General features: G+C 45.8%; 1 protein-coding gene across 5 annotated transcripts in view; it reads right to left on the bottom strand.

Annotated features, from left to right (window-relative positions):
- Positions 1 to 20,125, bottom strand: part of LOC135379041 (uncharacterized) — a 297,822-nt gene that overhangs the window by 100,900 nt on the left and 176,797 nt on the right. For all 5 annotated transcript variants that reach the window (XM_064612291.1, XM_064612293.1, XM_064612294.1 and 2 more), the window contains 2 exons: positions 9,657 to 9,783; positions 7,477 to 7,715 (listed from right to left, as the gene is read on the bottom strand). In XM_064612291.1, coding sequence (XP_064468361.1) covers positions 7,477 to 7,715; positions 9,657 to 9,783 — 366 coding nt within the window. The remainder of the gene's footprint in view (positions 1 to 7,476; positions 7,716 to 9,656; positions 9,784 to 20,125) is intronic.

The raw sequence follows: 20,125 nt of genomic DNA, 5'->3' as shown, positions 1-20,125 counted from the left end.
GGTAACTTGTAACTTAACTCGGTACTTTTGCGCCGTGGTAACTTTCAGAGGAACTCGTTCCTTTTTCAGGGAACTTTGCAAAAGTAACTTAAGTTAAGTTCCAAGTTACTTTTAACTCGCTTTTCATTCAGGTCCACATATTTTCTTGCTTTCTCTCCGGTTTCTTCATGGTATTTTTTGCCATAAAACGTGATATTCAATGAACGACAGTATTTTATTCAGGAAGTAAGATCCGCTGCCATTGAAATGAAGCTGAACCATTGTGCGCTCACAGGGTGTAAGATGCAAAGCGTTCGAATAGACCTCTACCAGAGAAACGTCATCATGACATTGTTAGACAGACTGAAATCGGAAAGAGGGGACCGGGGCACACGAATGGGCACTTGTTCGCTGCCTCCCACTCAAATACGTAGTACCGAGGGTCGCATCTCTTTAAGGGACTAGAGTCACCAAGTAAGCTTCGCTTCAGAGTATCGACACTGAGGTCAAAGGGAGAGCAGGAGCGCCATCTTGTTTCCGCACCACACCGGTACCATTCCCAGCTGAGGATCAAAGACGACTAACATAATGCTCGCTGTGGCAGAGAGAAGCGTATACCATTGTCTTGCGATAATCCATGTATTGTCCACCAGAGCGTCCCGAAGATGTTAAGGTGAACTCAAGGCCGCCAACTGCAGCTCGTAAACGAATGGAATATTTCACCGGTGCACGATAGATGGCATCGTGCGCAGTGCGCGTGCGCGTGAGAAGCGTGGCGCGGAAACAACATGGCGCATGCTCGCTCTTGAACTCAGTGTCGATACTCTGAAGCGTAGCTTATTTAGTGACTCTATAAGGGACTATATCGTAATCCCCTCAAGGCCGTGGCTTTTGGTCGCGACCTTGGTCACCTCTAGCTTCGAGCGTAGTTCAATTCTACCAAATTTTGGCGCTGTCGTACGCTATGACGTCATTTGTTTACAAACAGGGAGAGGTCTATCGTTCGACATAAACGACAACGATCTAAGCGTGTTGCACTCCTCCGCAGGCAACTCAAGGTCTAACTCAACTGCTCACGCGCGCTGCACCTGCATAATGCTATTTTGTGTCCGAAGTAACGTGGAAGTAACTCGTTCTTTTTTTTTCAAGTAACTTAGTAACTGCGAGTTACATTTCAGGATGAAGAACTTCGTTATTAACGTAGTTACATTTTGCACACGGTAGCTTAACTTGTAAGGAGTTCTTTTTGACGGGTAACTTTTCAATCTATGCTTACTGTACGTCCTCGTTTGACTGCTAGGTGAAAAATGTGTATTTGACATCAAACGAAATGTACCCATTTCTCAGGATGACTGCGTGCTGCAGCTGTGCTTTTCATCTCCTGCGTGCGTACAAAACTGGAATGCTGGAGGACTTCAGCTTAAGGTTGGTTTTTGGAGTCAGTCTAAATAAAAAGAAAAGAAAAAAAGGAACCTCCGAAGCGAATAAATTATTCCGCTTTAATCCGTTTGCGCAATGTGATCGACGCATGATATGTCAATTTCTTTGAAACTGTGAGTGGATGAAAGCTATCCTGATCTTTCATTCAGAATGTCATGCTGGACCACTACCAGAGCGTGCTTAAAGGAATCAATGCCTTGATGAAGGTATCACCGAAGTGCCCACCACCAGCTCTCTGCCTCAGAGCCAGTGATGATGGTCAAGATTTTTCTAGCGGATCTTGTCATGTCATGCTGACAACTGTAAGTTTGGCTATTTGGTCTGTATTCAATGACGTGTGCATCATGTGGTGTGGTATACTTTTCTCAGTGTAACCCTGACCTCGAGCTATCTTCCACTGTCAGAATCCACCCCGCACTTCGGTTACAACACTATGACCTATCGCGCTGTGATGACTGCTTGAAAGGAATACAGTCTGGTATGCTGTGTTGTTTTTCTTTTAAATGAACTTCAGGTATCCACAATAAGAGGCCTTCCTAGCAAGAAAGCCATAAAAAAAGGCATCTTCTTGATACATTAATATTTCTCCTAAAGACAAGGGTACGAGTCACACTACATGTGCCATACTGCACTCTCAGAAAAAAGGGTGGACCTTTTAGGAGGTAATAGCTGTCGCATATGTTGTGCCTAAAAGGTTGCAAAGTTCTACCTGCTACCTCACTCTCTGCCACGAATAATAGGGTTACCGCTTCTGATTCGGTGAGAGGGGGGCGTACACCTTTTTGTTGTAATTTGGATAGATGATAATTTTTTTACCAGCTTTTTACACCCCTTATCATGTTGGCTTAGGAGGTAACTAAGGAAGTTACCACCTTCTCACGCCTTTTTCCTTAGATTGTGGTTCCCAAATTGTCTGTATGTTGTCCTCGTATTAGCAAAGGTGCGCGAATATTTACTTCTATTTTCTTAAAAGAAGGTATAGAACGATCATGCCACATGTAGTACGGATTCTCAAGTTGTTCACGTGTTCCATGTTGTTGGGCGTAACTCGTTACCAGTAACTCGATACCGTAACTAGGCTACTCTGCTTAGCTATTTTCAGTAACTTTTTGCATAGCTCTTTGCTTTTGGGCTCCAGTAACTTCTTGAAGAGCTCGTTCCTTTCCCTTTTTCTTTTGTTTCGGGGGGTGGGGGGGGTTAAGTTCGTCAAAGTAACTTGAAGAATGTTCAAAGTTCCTTTTGTTCAATCCTGGTCTACAAACATCGCAGGCTGAGTCCTCCCCCCATGACTTGAGATGAAAGATGGCACGTGCATGGCGCGACTAACTCCGGTTACACGGTGTTGTTACACGGTGAATGTTACAAATTATGTTTTAGCCGAGCATTAGGAAGCTCAGGTATCGCGCATCTTAACGATTAGAAGTGTATTGATAATGATAGAGGGCATTGAGTAGCATGATTAAAACTTTGCACAGTTCTACGATATGTATGTTGGGGACAACTCGTAGAGCATAAACTTGCTTTGTGCTCCTTTTTCATGTGCCTTATTACGAGATTAAAATCATCAAATCCCTTCCTAAAGAGGCCCGTAAATGTAGGCTTCTTTTGTCGTAGCAGATATTGATATTACTTTTGTATATCAAGACTATTTTGAAACGTCTTGAATCGCCCATTGTGACAGCAAGGTCTGAATTAACCATATAGACAGGTCAAGAGCTGAAAAGTATATATATTGAGTAGCAAATAACTTGAAGGTAACCTGTTACATTTCTAAAGTAGCTTAACTTCACGTCAATTTGCATTACGTTTTATTACGTGTAACTGCGTTTGAAATTTAGTTACCGGACGGTTTCACGTCAGTTCAGGCAGGGAGGTCCCATCGACCTCCTGGGTCTTCAGTATTTTTGATATTTATAAGCTTATCGTATATTATGATCAACATTTTTGCCGAATAGCTTTCGTGCAAAAAAATTGAGAAAATCCGGCCCTGAATTCTGATGTTTCAGTTTTGCCGTGTTTGCACGCGTATACCTCCCGAGTGTTAAGAGATACTGTTGTGAAACTTTTTTATGCTGTTTTATTATGCCTACAGGCCAGCTGTCAGAGAGCAAATTTTAGCGCGCAGGTGCAACGCTGTGTACTATAAAAAATGGCGAACATGCCCTCTCGCGCACTTTTGTCCTGATTTCAACGCCTGATATCTCTGGCACAGATGTCCCTGATCGCAATACTTGGTATCAGCTCACTCATCTTTTAATGCTCTTTCATCTGATATATCTGTCCTGCATATACTTCCTAGCGGCATGTGCTTCAATAGGCAAATGTTTAGGCATATTTCGAAATAAACGTGGATTTCGCGCGTGTATTTCTCAAAAAGGTCCCACTTAATTTCGTATATATTTTCCCAGGATATGGCCCGATGTTAGGCCTTTCACCTAACGCAAAAACTTCTTCTCCAAAGGCGTATACTACTGATTAGCGCGTTAAAACGCGGCCCCACTGCGTACGAACGTGTCGGAGATATCGACAGCCAGAGCAAGAAGCGTCGAAGTTTGAACAAAAGTGCGCGACAGAGCATGTTCGCCGCTTTTTATACGATACAGTGCTCCACCTGTGCGCCTAAATTTGCGCTCGGAGTGCTGGCAGGTAGGTATACTAAAGCACACAAAAAAATGCACTACGATATCTTGTAGGACTCAGTATGTATACACGTGCAAACACGGCAAAATTGCAACAATCGAATTCAGGGCTGGATTTCTCGATTTTTTGCACGGAAAGTATTCGAATGATTAATTCTACCAATGTTGATCATCATCTACGATGAGCGTCTAAATATATATGAAAACTCATGAAAATTCAGAAGGTCCATGGGACGTCCCTGTCTGAGCTAACGTGGAACCGGCCTACAATTATGTTCTGGCTAACCTTTTCAGTGGCTTCCATCTTTCAACAGTTAGAACTTAACTGGTAACGAGTTCCAACTTCTATCTCTGTTCCATATAACCTGTGTTAAGTGAATATCTGTGAAGTAAATAGTACATATGCGGGGCTGGTGGTTATATACTTTCAATGTAACTCTCTTTCTTTCATTGCTGGTGAAGTGATGCATTAAAGAACCCATGTATTTTGTGACTATGATGCAATAAAGAGTTTTCTACAATTACATATTGATTTTGTTTTTAAAAATCGCGCAAATTAACTCTTGTTTGGGGGGTAGGAGGTACCCGCAAGTGTGCATTGGCTGCACCTCGGGAAATCGTTGGGGTACGATACAGGCTGCCGATAACGGACCATTAACATCCCCGTGTTGCAAACCGTATTCCGGACCATGGTCGGGAGCCGACCCGGCCGGGTCGGTCGCCGCCGGCGCACCGACGTTGGGTCGTCGCGCTGTGCTGCCTGGGGACAGAAGGAAGAAGTGAGGGAAACGAAGTGGCGCATGTCGTTTGCAGATGTAAGTAATTGTAAGTAAATATTTTGTGCAGCTCAATGTCACGATCAGTGCAACGGTCCACCCTTTTGCGATACGCCTCATTGCGTGTGTCCACAAAGCAGCACGTCAAGCAAACAGGGAGGCAATCATTTCCTCTCCAAGGGAGGACTTTCCAAGACGCGGAATATCCAGATGGTAGCCTTGGACTGCCGAATAAAAAGGCAGTTAAATCCACAGTTCGAGGTAACTACGTTCCTTTTTTTTTGTAACTTGTAACTGAACTCGGTACTACACTCTAAATCCTGTTACGGACATGTGCCAGTTAAAAAGGTTCCCTCAGAAAGTGCAGCCGGTACACAGCCGTAGCCGTCTGGAAGCAGCCGTAATGGTTATCAAATAGCAAGCACAGCGATCCTCATCGACAAATTTCAGCAGGTACAAAGCCGTCACGCTGGTATGAAACGGCTTTGTGCCCGCTGAATAATATGTGTGCCTCCTGAACCTTGTACTCGTGTGCTTGTTGAATAATGCGTGTGCCGGCTGAATATGCGTGCCTTCGTTGGAGCGTACTACGTTGTTCCGCGCTCCGCCGGTGAGGAGTGACATGGCACAACGTATTCTCTCGCAGTACGTTCCTTCCCGCTGCCCGCTTTCTTGCCGCTGTCTGCGTTGCAACCTCGCCTTTGAGAAGGATGACAACCTTGCTTTTTAAGTACAGGTCTAATGTTTGCTTAAGGTAAGTCAACCTAGCTGTGATGCATCGTACGACGCCTGCGTTTTACTCGTGTTTAACAATCGAAGTACATTCTGTTGCAGACGGTGGACGCATTGCAAATGGCGACAGGAGGTGATCGGCTGCATCGGTGAAGCGACGACGTACATTACAAGCGAGGTTAATTGTATTCTTTCGTTATAGGTGACCGTGGGACTGTATCGATTGCGAGGAGGTGAGTTACAAAATGAAGTACTATTCCAGCATTAACGTTGGAACAATACCAGCGTGATATTAACTTCGGTTTCTTTACAGGTTGTTTCCTGTCACAACGGCCACACATACGCGTGCAAGATTGGAACTCCTTCTCGCATGGAATTGGCAGAATTGGTGTCTGTTGCCACTTGTTGGACAATTGTTCCTCGGCCATTTCGTTTGAGGAACCGTCATGTTCGTCACTAAGGATCTTCATTGAGCTTTCAGTGCCAGCCTGTTCGAAGTTTCGAGGATTGTGTGTTCGGCGTTTGGTGGACTGCCTGGTGCATCGGATCATCGGATGGGTTGTGTGTCCGTGCAACGTGTGCTCCATATGTGTGTGTTGGGATTAGTGAACCGTGTATGTTTTCCATTCGGCAAACGATGATGTACTGGATGCAATTTAAAGGTATGTGCAAGCCAATAAAATTTGGTGTTTCATGTTCGATGTGCTTGGAGCATTTTCTTCCTTGCTGAGGTAATTTTTCTGCTAGGGAACTAGAGAGGCGAAATGTGTTTCGCGTATTAGTGGGTACAAGTAACCCTTCGATACGCCCGGTACACTGTGGCTCCTGGCGTCAGCAGGGATGTCGTACCAGTTGCTTCGGGGGGCACATGGCGCCTGCAGCTTTCGCAGGCACCGCGTGCCCCTTGAAGTCATGTGGCACATTTTTTAAGAAACGTGCCAGTTGATTAGACGGTACCTATCCGTCACTGGGTTTAGAGTGTATGGTGCCATGGTAAGTTTGAGAGGAACTCGTTCCTATTACCAGGTAGCTTTCGCGAAATAACTTAAGTCAAGTTCCAAATTACTTTTAATTTGCCTTTCACTCACGTGCACTTATTTTCTTGCTTTTGCTCCGGTTCCTTCACGGCATCTTTTGCCATAAATATATCATATTATATATCATGCATGTCATTCGTTCGTCACCGTATCCCGTCCTTCACCAAAATGTCTTCACCATTCGTACAGTCCTCTCGCTTCGCACGTTTTGTTCCCATAATCTGCCTGAGATCTTTGCAAAACCACGGCTGGTGTGAAGTTCTCATTTCCAAGGAATTTCATTATTCACTGCTGTCTACAGCTGTAGACACACTACTCACCGGCATGACAGCTGCCACTAATATGTCCTCGTTCGTCGTCCTTCGACATACGGTAGTTTTATTCAATTACATTTACTCACTGATTTTTCACGAGCAAAAGTCTTTTTCAACATTGAAGGCTCTTCTACAGTCTAGAATGCGCTAGAAGATATCGAACCTGCCGCCTATTTCAAAGTTACGGCCCAGAGTGCTCGATAGGTACCTTTTACATGCTACATTGGCGCACAACACAACATTCCATCGCGAAGGTACAATTCTACTGTTATAGAAGCTACTGTTCAACCTTACGCCCGATGGAAATTACGTTGTTGCTGAAACTGTTCAAAATATTTCCGCGACGCTGGTTAATCGATATCAGATGTCTACACGGTGTCTCGCGACGAAATATTCCTGGAAACAAAATTAACGGTCACACTGTCAAGAGATTATGCATGCCAAATAGCCTTTCAACTAATCTACTCATTTTAAAATGCCTTGAGGAGCGAAGAGAAGCCGAAGAAGAACGCGTCGATACATTGAAATATATTTGAAATTACGTTACGTCATCCCTTACCTGGCCCGCAAAGTGTAAATTCTTCCTCAGCGTAGAATTTATGTGCGGCATCTGTTTGACCCGCATCGGTCTGTTTGACCCGCATCGGTTCTCGACGGAAATATCTTCGTCTGAAACACAATGCTTGACAAGTGTCATCATGGTCAGGAAATCCTTGTGGCGGAATTCTTTCGCCAGGACTTCACAGAGCGTCTGAATGAATAATGATCCATGATTTTCGTCTCTGTAGGCGGGCACACCTGCAACATAGCAGACAACATGTCGCACATGAAATCATTCTGTGGGGAGAGCAACCTTTTTCCGATCGGCGTACTGTGAAAGGAGCACGGAAGCAACACTTGCGTGTGGGTGGAATTTAGTACGTTCGTTATGAAACAAGTCGAGCGATCGCCCCCACGACAACAGGATTGGTCTGCTTTTCAAGGTCTCCCTTTACTGCAACCTAAATAGCATAAGTGGTACTTGTGGTAATGCAATCCACTCCATGAGTGCTTGCACGCTAATAAACGGTAGTGTCAGTGCGTTTATCTTTTCGTGGCATCCGTAAACAACATCGCAGGACGCAAAACGATGAATGCTTTATAGGGGAAGAAGTTAAAGCTCGACGTAATCCTAAATATATGCCCATATTCCCTTTACATTTTATTCGCGTGGGTATGCATGTATGTGCGTGGGGAGCTTAGTGTGGAGTTAAAAGAGCATGAAAGGTGGCACTTGACCCATGGCTAGAAACCCTGCCCCAATCTGTCGAGCTCCCTACCAGGAGTCACCACGAAAACATTTTCGATATGCGGTGTATTGTCATTGCGGAATAAAATTTAGAAAAGATTGTCGGAGGAAGCAGTCGCGGGAGAGAGACACGAGCCCCGCGAGACCTCGAAACTGCTCAGTGCCTTTTTTGTTGTTGTTCTTCTTGTTGTTGTCTTTTCTCAGCTCACGCGCCGCCTGGGATGGGCATAAATACATTTTTTGAGCTCTTAAATATAAATACAAAATACTTGGTTGAAAGGGGTATTTAAATGCTCCTCATAAATACTTTTTAATATCAGTATTTAAATACCGTAGCTACTACCATAAAAACTGTGAGAAAGATGGCATCTGGAATTACAGAAATAATGATTATCATACCAACAAAACCGCAAGCAACAAGAACATTTCTTTGTTAGATTATCATTGCGATTTTAATACTAGAAGTTCCTCGAAGGCTCCATATTTTAAGCACCTTTTGTTCAGCCGTACGATCAGATTCGCAATGGAGAATAGCATCTCCACAGGTGCTGATGGCTCGTATTAAATTTGACGAAGGTGCTTCGTACAACAAGGTAATCGGATAGTCGTGACCATTGTCTGCAACAACAGTGAAAAACCCGCCATCTAAAATGGTTGGCGCATGCGCATGCTGGTGCAGGCACAGCATAACTGCGCCCCAAACTCGCCCGCCTTCCCAAAACGTCAAATGCAGGACAATTGAGTCAGTATATTCTGTATTTGGGAGTATTAACAAGAATAACTACTCGAAAATTGGTATTTAAATATAATTATAAATACATGTTTTTGAGACTGCATTTCAATACAAATTATAAATACATGTATCTATAATTTAAATAGTATTTTAATTACAATGTATTTAAATACTGCCCATCCCTGCGCGCCGCTTATACATTCTCTGGTCACGAGCCGGATACGTCGCCCGTGATACGTCACGGCGTCTTCTCGTTCACGGACGCGCTCTTTGCATGTCGAGAGAGTTTCTTACAGGTGCGCGGAACAGAGCCTTGCGCGCCCTCTGTAGGTCACCTGCGCTCATCGTTCTTTCGCAGGAGCTCATTGTATTCGTTGCAGAAGACGTCACTAGCGAAAAAAAATAAAAAAGGAAACTGATGTCGCCTCCACGCTCCTTGAAGTTTAACATGTGCGGTGTTATGATATAGAAGAAGGAACGGGTGTCTACGACACCTGTAGTTCCATAAAGCTGAGAATTGTTGCTCATGAGGCGGTGCCCTGAGGGGCGTTCTACAAAAGCTGAAGTCTCGCTGCGAGGTGTAAGAAACATAGGATCACTCTCATTCTCCCTAGCAGAATAACATTAGTCTCTTTTATAGCTTATTCTGAATAATAGCTGAGCAGCTAATTGACATCGTATAATTTTTCCATACTTGAAATAAATACAGTTACCATACCAGGGCATGTGGCGTAGAAGACGAAGAAATCAGCATATATGGGAAGCGTTCTTCCGAAGTTCCACGCAGCAGTATCAGCTGGACCGTCATGTTGGATCCCTGTGTCTATCTCTTTACCGCGGCAAGCCTGGAAAGAAAGCCGAATTCCACATTACTGAAACGGACATAACAGAAGTCAACTTTCGATACAGTCAAGTTATCAGTTTCCGATGTTTTTCAAATTTCGGGGCATACTAAATGGTCCCCAAGTAGAAAGTCGATAAAGAACGCAAAAACGACTCCACATGTAAAATGCATGCGCTAAAAGCTCGTAGTTTCTGTAAAATCAAGCTTTAAACACCGCAGTTAATTGGGCCACTAGCACACCCAGCATCGAACGAAGGAACTGTATGCACATACATAAATGTCGCATGGGCATATGCACTGCGTAACGCCAAACGCTCAGCCACTACCAGTGCAGAGTGCCGTCTAAAAGTATCACTTTGTTATCCAACATATCGTCAATTATATGCATGAAACGCAATTTCCATGTAAGGACGTTGGTATTACAACATGTAAAACAAGAAGTGCACATACCACTAGGCGCCTGCATTATTATTTGTGACTTCGCTAATCTAATAAGCCCCTCAACTGAAAACGGATGTCCGAACATGATGACCTTCACATTCCGAGCGCTGTTTCACTGATGTTTGCCCCGGAGTTAGAGTGAGCAATTGCCAGATTGTCTTCCTCCATCCTTCCGAACATTAGACTGAATGATGAAGGTATACACCTCGAACTCACTAGAAGTATCTGTCACGGTGCGCTGTAAAAACGGCCACAAGACATGCTGACGTCCAGCCACTGCACAGAACGCCGCCTTTATAACTTTGGATTTATGGAAAGCACGAGGCGAACACCTTTTCGAGATATTTAACGCAGCTACAGAGGTGTCAAAAACATACCGTCTTAAACAAATCAACATTGATAACGGTATCATCCGTGCAATGGTTGACCTTCAGCGTGCAATGCGGTGATGTTCTGTTTTTAGTGTGTAAAGTTTAACGCTGCCAAACAGCAACCGCCGCGTATACTGTTTCACCTACTGCCAAGCGGCGAACCGCGATGTCCGCCATAGGTATTAAGAATTAGAAGGGTAAATACGCTTCAGCAGCAATGTACGGAAGTCCAAACTTGTCAGCTGCATTCCAAGGGAATACAGTACGCGTGGGACTTGGTGGCAGTGATTCGGGTGAGTTTTAGTACCAGTAATCCCCGCCTATAGTCAGCTGTAACTTCGTTAGATCACCCTTCGTCATGCGGTGCGTCTGGTAATGATGAGGTTAGTAGGTATTCTCATTCAAGTTGGATGTTTGTTTGTTTTTTTCGCTATCCGAATTCGCCTAATTTTCATGCATACGTGTGAATATGGTCGCATTATGCTACGACGAAATATATTTTTACAGTGTATATGATATTGTAGGAATTGTATCTTAACGATTCACTTTAATGCCTAGTTCCAAACCAGCCTATAACCATCACATTCGAAAGTTTTGGAAGCAATTCATATGCATGCTGTACATGACAACCCGAAACCCGGGGAGAGACGCATCCATTGGTTCTTTACGAAAGGATTTTTCCAGAGACATGTGACGCCTGAAGAGACAACGCGCCGCTGCTTGCTCTAGGACTACCATACTAACGGATGATATCAAGCGAATGCGAAACGGGCGAAATCCATGGAGAGAAGACCTCGAACTGAAGATTTCCTTCCTTACGGCTAAAGTGACAGTCCTGACAGCGGTGGACCAGGAAATTTGAGATACTGTAGAAGATGAGGAGACCGACCGCGAAGCACAGAGCTGTGACCAGTATCTAGAAATCATCACTCAGGGGGGGGGGGGGATATGTTTATTATATAAAAAAATAAGAGGGAAAGGTTAGCCACCGCTACGGCGGCTTGCTATTCCCAGGAAGGAAAAAAAATAATGGCAAACGAAAAGAAAAACAACGAAAAAGGGAGACAAACAAACAAAGGAAAACAAATAAACACAAGGAAAAACCATTAAACAAAAAGACAAACAAAAGAACAAAGAGGAAAACAAACACGAAACTGGTCACAGTTCACCCAGAAGGCCACAGGACCGGAGGAACTGAGCAAGTGCCTTTGTCACCTGACTATGTTGTGTGGGGCCGAGCAGCGTAGCTAGAGAGAAGTCCGAAACCGTTAGGCGACCGATGTGCGACAGTAGGAGAAGACGATGTTGGTGGTAACGAGTGCAGTAGAGGAGCAAGTGCGGGATGTCTCCTTCAACATGACAGGTGGGGCAGTTCGGTGACAAAAGGTGGCACATCTTAAAGAGGAGCAGTGGAGTCCGCGCCACATTCAATCGCAGCCTGTGAAGCAGGGACTCTTCCTCCCTGGGGTAGCGGCCTACCAGTGTGTGGGTCATCGTAGGGTCAATCGAGTGCAGAAAAGGGTTGGTCCTGGCAGCGTCTTGAAAGAAAGCCTGAGAGCTATTTCTGCAGTATCTGCGAATGGCTAGCTGACAGGCAGACGGGGTAAGTTGGACAGAAGTGACAGGCCCAGCCGCACGAGCAGACCTGGCCCCAGAATCGGCGATGGCATTCCCCAAGATACCAACGTGGCACGGAATCCACTGGAACCACACACTGTGACCTAGAGACGATAGTTTGGCGTGCAGGCAAAGGATCTCCGTGTAGATGTCATTGATAACTTTGGGCGAATACGATGCCACGGCTTCCAAGGCTGACTTACTATCCGAAAGGATAGTCCACGCTCTTGGTGTCGACGAAGAGATGTACCGCAGAACAGATAAGATGGCAAAGGCTTCTGCTTCGGTTGATGAAAGCGTGGGCACCAGCTTGAAACCGCGTTCGTATGCTTCCTCAGGAATGTAAAATGCAGATGATGACCCATCGGATGCCACCGAGCCGTCAGTGTAAATCTCCATTCGATTTGAGTGCAGCGAGTAGAGATGTTGCAGCGTTAGTTGGCATGCCACAACAGCTCGGACATGGCTCTTTTTCGGGAGACCAGGAACAGATGTGTGCACTGTGGGCAGACTTAAGGTCCACAGCGGCTCCGTATGGGAGACCAAGGTATGCGATGGTGGGATTTGTCCCTGTAGTCGCAGAACAGTTTGGCCGTACGCAGAAGCAGGGCAATGCTGCGTAACATCCCGAAGATGGTGACATGGGTGTGTAAGTTTGGAGGGTTGCCGTGTCCCGGATAATAAGCACGGAAGGAACCCGCGCCTCGGCGATAGCAGAGAAGGTTTCCGTAGTTTTCGGAACTCCCAAGCAAGTGCGCAGGCTACGAGCTTGAAGATTAATCAGTTGCCGTTCCTTGAATGGTGAAATACCGTGCAACACAGGCAAGCAGTAGCGTAAAGTGCACATAATAAGAGAGTTGTGTACTTGGACGAGGTCGGTGCAAGAAGGACCCCCAAGAGGACCCACAGAGGCGGCGCAGCACGTTAACATAAGAGCCTGTGGTGGCACCGAGGGCCGTAATCTCTCGAGACCATGTCAGACCCCGATCAATGATGACGCTAAGGTACTTGTACCAGGCAACAAACGGCAGTCTTGATCCTGTCAAGAAGATGGGGTAGCTGCAGAATGAGCGCCGCGTGAATGCCATAGCCACGGTTTTGGTTGGCGATACCGATAGCCCTCGATCAGCGAGATATGACACAGTAGCGTCTAGAGCAGATTGCAGGTGGCGTTGTATGGTATCCCGCCGCACAGCAGAAGTCCATATGCAAATATCATCCGCATATATGGTGATGTGGGTATGGTTAGGCAGTTGAAGCGGCAGGTGCGCCATGATGACATTGAACAAGAGGGGGCTCAGAACACTGCCCTGCGGAACGCCTCGGCGCACAGGGTACGTGGCACTATCGCCCTCTCGCGTGCGGACAAACAAGAATCTGTCCGAAAGAAAATCGCGTAGCCATGAGAGTGTGCAGCCACCCAGCCCGGCTTCCTGAAGCGATGCAATTACTACGCCGTGAAGAACACTGTCGTAGGCTTTTGCGACGTCAAGAAAGAGGGCAGCACTGACGAGTCCTTCCGACTTCGCTTGTTGCACAGAGGAAACGAGAGCTATCACATTGTCGATAGTTGATCTTCCTTGGCGGAATCCGGCCATTACATCAGGGTAAAATCGTGTTGTTTCAAAGTACCAGTTCAGGTGGGCGTACACCATGCGCTCCATAACCTTCCCGACACAACTGGTAAGAGCGACTGGACGAAAGGCGTCCAGAGCGTGCGGGGATTTGCCCGGCTTCAAGAGAGGCACCACCATTGCAAGCTTCCAATCATCTGGGACTACTCCATCTCGCCAGCAACGGTTGTAGGTCATCAGCAGTGTGCTGCGGGCATACTGAGGGAGATTCTGGAGTGCTTTGTAGGTAATGCTATCAGGCCCAGGAGAAGTATGAGAGGGGATATCCGAAGCGCAGTGTCTAATTCGTGTGGGGAGAAGGGAGCGTCGAGACAGGGCTTCTGCGAAGTGTCCTGGACAACCGCGATAGCAAGAGCCGACGAATCCGCTGACAGTGGTATGGCAGTCCCGGTCCCTGTGGTGAGGAGGGCACAATAGTCGTTCGCAACCTGGCGTTCCGAGCGAGCGGTGGCAATTGCGAGGGCTTGGAATGGGTGCCGCTGGGCCACTGCTGTCGAAAGCCCCTTAATCACATTCCATATTTTTGATAGCGGTGTGCGCGGAGACAGAGAGGTTGCAAAACGGCGCCAGCGAGTAGCGGCAAGTTTAACCAAGTGACGGTGTATGAGTTTCTGGATTCGTCGAGCTTCAACAAGGTGGCAACGAAGACCGGTGCGGCGAGCCCTCCGTTCAGCACGGCGACGGACAGCACGCAATCTGTCGTATTCAGCATCTACAGCCGAGAAAGAAGCGGGGAGGCGCCTTTCAGTAGAAACACCATTTACAGCATCTACTACGGTTCGATAGAAGACAGAGATGGGTGCAGTGTCGACTGGCTGGTTCGCAAGGGCCGACTCAACGGTGCAGCGAAACATGGTCCAGTTTGTAGACTTAACGGAACGCGCTGCTCACGCGCTCACTCAGGTTAAGCTAAGTGCAAACCGTTATCTGTCTACGCATGCCCCATCCTCAAATCCTGATGACGATACAAGACATTCCAGTACATGATCCTCAGCTCCGCACGTGAACACTCCAAAGCTTCCCAAACTACAAATTGAGCCCTTTACGTGAGAGTTATCTTGTTGGCAATCATCCTGGGACCAGTTTGAATAGGGGATACGTAACAACCGAACACTTTCCGTCACTGCGAAGTTTCAATATTTATTTATTTATTTATTTATACTTCTAGCGTCTGAGACGCCAAAAAAGGAGTGGGATTACATACACACGGAGAAACATCTTGCTCCGTAGCAGCCGCGGATATACAGAAAATTTAGATGAACCTCGAACACATGTATATACCATATATCAAAAAACCATCTACACACGCATACAACCTTCACATAAGATTACAACAAACGTAGCAGCACACTCTACCTATAAATTTGCGATCGCCAGCATAAAACTCGACAAGGTGTCACACCGTACCATTTCTTCCGTCAGTTCGTTCCATGCCTGAATGGACAGCGGAAAGAAAGAGTACATAAGGCAGTTAGTCCTAGAAAATAATTGTTTAATGGATTTGCTATGTTTCGTTCGGTGGCTACCAGTTGTGTTAAATGTAATATAATCAGAAGGCCTAATACAGGTATGGTTATTTCAGTTTCAATATCTCCGATCTCTCAGCAAGGACAAAGCGGAACTCGCCATCAAAGGGTTGACCCTTACGGTTGATAACTATCAAACCGCAATCATCATCCTAAAGCAACAGTTTGGCAACAGAGGGTGTCTCATCTCTGAACACATGGGTCGCCGTCGCCCCAGCGGAGTTCGACTGGTTCGACTGATCTCACGTCACATATGGCTTTCCTACGGAGGGAGATTGAATACCGGGAACGAATGATAGGCCGCAAGAAGGAAACTGTATCACAATACAATTCTTCTCCTGAACCTTCATCCCGACTTCCTTCCGCCTCTGCCTTGGCGACCCGCATGGATCCTCAAATTCTCAAGTGCGTACTTTGTGGATCCACACAGCATTTCGTTCAAGAATGCAAGGCCCCACTCACCTCCGAAGAAAAGCTCTCGAAGTTGTGGCAGTCCGTGTGTTGTTTCAAGTGCGGCAAATGACGACGTATGGCTAAGGAATGCAGGTCTGCGGCACGGTTATCTTGTACACACTGCAAGGGCCAGCATCTCACGTCTTTTTGTTGCAATAACGTACAGACCTCGAGTATACTTTCTCCGTCGACTCAATCGAGAACGTCGGTTCCGGTGACATCGGAAGTGAGAGCCCCGCCGCAAACAGGCCATTCGACGACACTATGCCAAAGTCACATTTCATTGCAGTCAACGTCTCTACTCTTCATGATACTTCAGGCATCCTCCCAGTAACCGCTGGCTCCTCGGTACTGATCCAGAAAAGGGCCAACGTGAAACACCGAAGGCATATACCATGGGTGATTCGATGAAGAAGCCAGTGCTCGGGACTGTAAAATGATTCAACTTGAAGAACGGCTATGGATTCATTAGCCGGAACGATACCCACGAGGATGTCTTCGTTCAGACGAGCATCACTCGCAACAACCCGCAAATACCAAAGCGCAGCTTAGGCGATAGGGAAGTGCTCAAGCTTGTAAGACCTTCGCGACTTCAGACGTCTCCTGCAGCAGCGTCGAGGACTCATACTAAGATCTCTTAACCAAGGGTTCTACAGTCGCCCTAGAGGTATGCGGGACGGTCAAAGGTGCATCCATGGACGTCCCGTTTGTCCACAAGACGTCATACAAGACATTTGGAGGACTGAACCAGGATGTTGCCACCTGCGCTATATGGGACCTATATTTCGTGTATTTCATTAATGCTCCTGCACCTATGCGTGCAGACGCAGCATCCCAAACTACTATAATCTACTGCAGCGTACAGGTCCCGACAAAAGTTTACGGAACACGCGAGCGGTGTATTTTTTCCTCGGTACGACACCCTAGCGGCAAGCGGAAGCTGGCGAAATCAGGCCAGTTCACTGCCTCAGAGGGGTGGACGACTGCGCTCTTAGCGACACAGAGCGGTAGTTTCGGTATGATTACTATTGTATGTGCCCGCGAAGTGAGTTGGATTTAACTGTTGTGCTCGTCAACAACTCGTGACTAACATCAGTTGTTTACCAATCAATCAATTATCAATTCAGCGTCAATTGTTTATCAGCTCGTCACGCGTCGTCCATAATAAAGCAACTGTTTACAATATATCTTTTTTTCTCTTGTCTACATATCATAGCTTTCCAATAAAAGCAATACACCGTAAAGTGTTGCCACCATGGTCCATACTTGTTATCACGATGATAGCGGCGCGCTCCCTGTCTCAACAATCGTTGAATCACGTGTTGTTGGCGAGCACAACAGTAAAATCCAACTCACTTCGTGTGCACATGCAACAGTAATCATACCGAAACTACCGCTGTGTGTCGCTAAGAGGGCAGTCGTCCACCCCTCTGAGGCAGTGAACTGGCCTGATTTCGCCAGCTTCCGCTTGCCGCTAGGGTGTCGTACCGAGGAGAAAATACACCGCTCGCGTGTTTCGTAAACTTTTGTAGGGACCTATACAAGGAAATAATGGCACGTGTTAATCTGTTCCCTGACAGTTTCTGGTGCTTGCATGTGTAACAATACAAATGGAAAGAGCGTTTAAATATATATTGAAAAACAATTTATTGAGGAGTTTGCAAGGTACGCAGCAAATCACAGTGCAGCAACATTCATGAAACGCTTGTCGTCATATATATAGGGTGTTGCACGAGAGAGTCACGCTTAATTATTTTTTTTTAAATTACGTGAGATAAAAATTGGAAACCTATTGCACGACACTTATGAAGCTTTTTGCCTCCCAAACAGGAGGTTTGCATGAGTGTACCTCAATAATTAGGCTAATTATCTTGAACTCAATATTTTGTCACGGATAGGTTTTTTCAGGCGGTTGGTGGGTGTTTTTGGGTGCCAAATTTTTGCAGAAACGTTTGCGAAACATCCTGTATTTGTGACTGAAATGGTGTCTTGTGGCTATGGGCCTTCTAATTAATGCAAAAAGGTTACCTTTTCTTGGCAAATTTTTGAGTTCAATTGCACTAATTAGATTAATTAACGAGGGACACTCATAGAAAACCACTGTTTGGGAGCAAAAACCTTCACAAGTGTCATGCAGAATGTTTTCAATTTTTATCTCACGTAGTTTTTTTGCAATAATTGATGATCACTCTCTCGTGCAACATCCTCTGTACACATACCGTACAGTAACTATTCATATCGACACATAATTTATCACAGCCACTCTTGGTGCTTTTAGCAAAACAACAATTGCAGCTACTTTCTTATGACTGAGGAGGGAGTTGTATGCCCAGAGTCAAAGAAATAAGGTACAGGTATACCACACTTACACACTGCCGACACTTCATGTGAAAGAATATCCCCGGCACACTTTGCATAGCTGCCTTGGCCGTTGCATATCGAATGCTAGAAACAAAGTATGTACGTGCTAACCAACACCACAATTTTTTTCCGAAAACGGTACAGGTCCTGACAGAAGTGTACAGAATAAGCGAGCTGCGCATTTTTTTCTCCGCCAAGACACCCGAGGGGCAGACGGAAGCAGGTGAGTTTGAGCGCGGTCATTGTTTGAGAGGGGTAGATGAGCGTGCTGCAAGCTACATACTGCGGTAGTTTCGGTATTGCTTCTCACGATAGTGCCTGCAAAGTGAGTTCGAAACCACTGCAGTGTTCTGCAACACCACGTCACTGAAAGATTGTGAAGACTGGGAGCTCCCAGGTATTATTGGGGACATCAAAATAAGTCATTGTGGAAACACGATACTGTGTTTCCCAAATTAAAAAAAGCGAAGAAGCATTACATATGTTCAGGAGAGCACTGAAATCCAACGGGCGTCATGGGCACGTTCAAGAGAAGCAATACCGAAATTACTGTAGCGAGTTCCTCGCAGCACACTCATCCACGCCTCTCTCAGCAAAGAACCTCAGCAAAGTGCCGCACGAGAGAAAAAGTATGCAGCTCACGTGTTCCGTTAACTTTTGTCGGGAACTGTAGAACACAGCAAACAGTAGGCATAAGTGAAGCTAAAAGAGCTACACCCTGTAAACGTGACAGAAGTTCACAAGTTCAGAAGATGTCGCATACGTAACAATACACCAAATCAAAAATTTCACAAAAAACACAGTAGAAAGGAGCACAGGGTTGACACTCTTATTCATTTTGTGTTTGGTACCTCTTGGTAGTCTTATTTCCTCCTAGGCACACTTGTGCAGCTTTTGACAAATATTTTTTTTTCTTAAAAATGATCTTTACCTGATAGCCCGCTCCTAGCCAACCACAATCCCGAATGACAGAGTTCTCGCCCCTCATTTGTTGAAAACCGGAGGCGCTGCCTTTTTTGTACCTATTATGAAATTCATAAGTGGTACAAAAAAGGCGTACGCCTCCCTTGTTCAACATCGCACGGGCGTGAATGATGTCAGTCGAGGTGACGGCATTGGTAGCAGTATGCTTTACATCACTTACATCATTACTTACTTCATTACATCACTCGTGAACAAACCATGTACAACCGGGCTCGGTTCTCTTCTGTCTTGGAAATCACGTTGAGTACTTTTTGTTTCAAACTGTTCAGCACTCTCTGACGTTGAACAATAAGTTTCCACAACCTCCCCTGCGACGGATGATTGGAGAACTACTGAGGACTCACAATTATCATCACTTCCACTCAACATGTTTACTATAAAGACCTCATCTTGATTCCGGGATCAAGGCGCACGACACTCGTGTTGATCGCGTAGCGTACTCAGAGCGTTAGCCGGAATCGTAAAGAGTTTTTTCTGCAGCCCGACGATCCTTCATGCACACATATTTTTACACTTAATTTTCGGCGTCACTGCACATTTCATAGGCTCACCTTGAAACTTAAAACTGCACAACGGAATGTGAACGTTCACAGTGGCGAGCGGATGATGATGATGACGTGCGTTATTGTCGATGCTCATGGCGCTTTCTGCATTTGCGCGGCGGTGCAAGTTAATGCAGCAGACGACGCTCAGCAGTGAACGGCGGCGAACGTTTCTTTGTTTTTGATCCCAGGGAATCTAGCTCGCATAAGGTTGGTACTGTCGTAGTTCTATGCACGTTATTTCATGGAGCTATTGAGTAAATGAAACTGGTGTAATATTACTCGCAGGATGGCCAATCAAAATATAGCTGCTAAGATCCCGTATCAAAATCTTCTCCTATGTAATTTTACGCATGTAGTTATGAGTTGCGACCAGAGTGCACCACACCTTTGTTGTTATGAAAGCTGTTAGCC

This window comes from Ornithodoros turicata, chromosome 1, assembly GCF_037126465.1.
Source record: "Ornithodoros turicata isolate Travis chromosome 1, ASM3712646v1, whole genome shotgun sequence".
In the NCBI taxonomy this organism is placed as follows: domain Eukaryota; kingdom Metazoa; phylum Arthropoda; class Arachnida; order Ixodida; family Argasidae; genus Ornithodoros; species Ornithodoros turicata.
The sequence above is the reverse complement of the archived record's forward strand: the minus strand, read 5'-3'. Positions and strand labels throughout refer to the sequence as shown.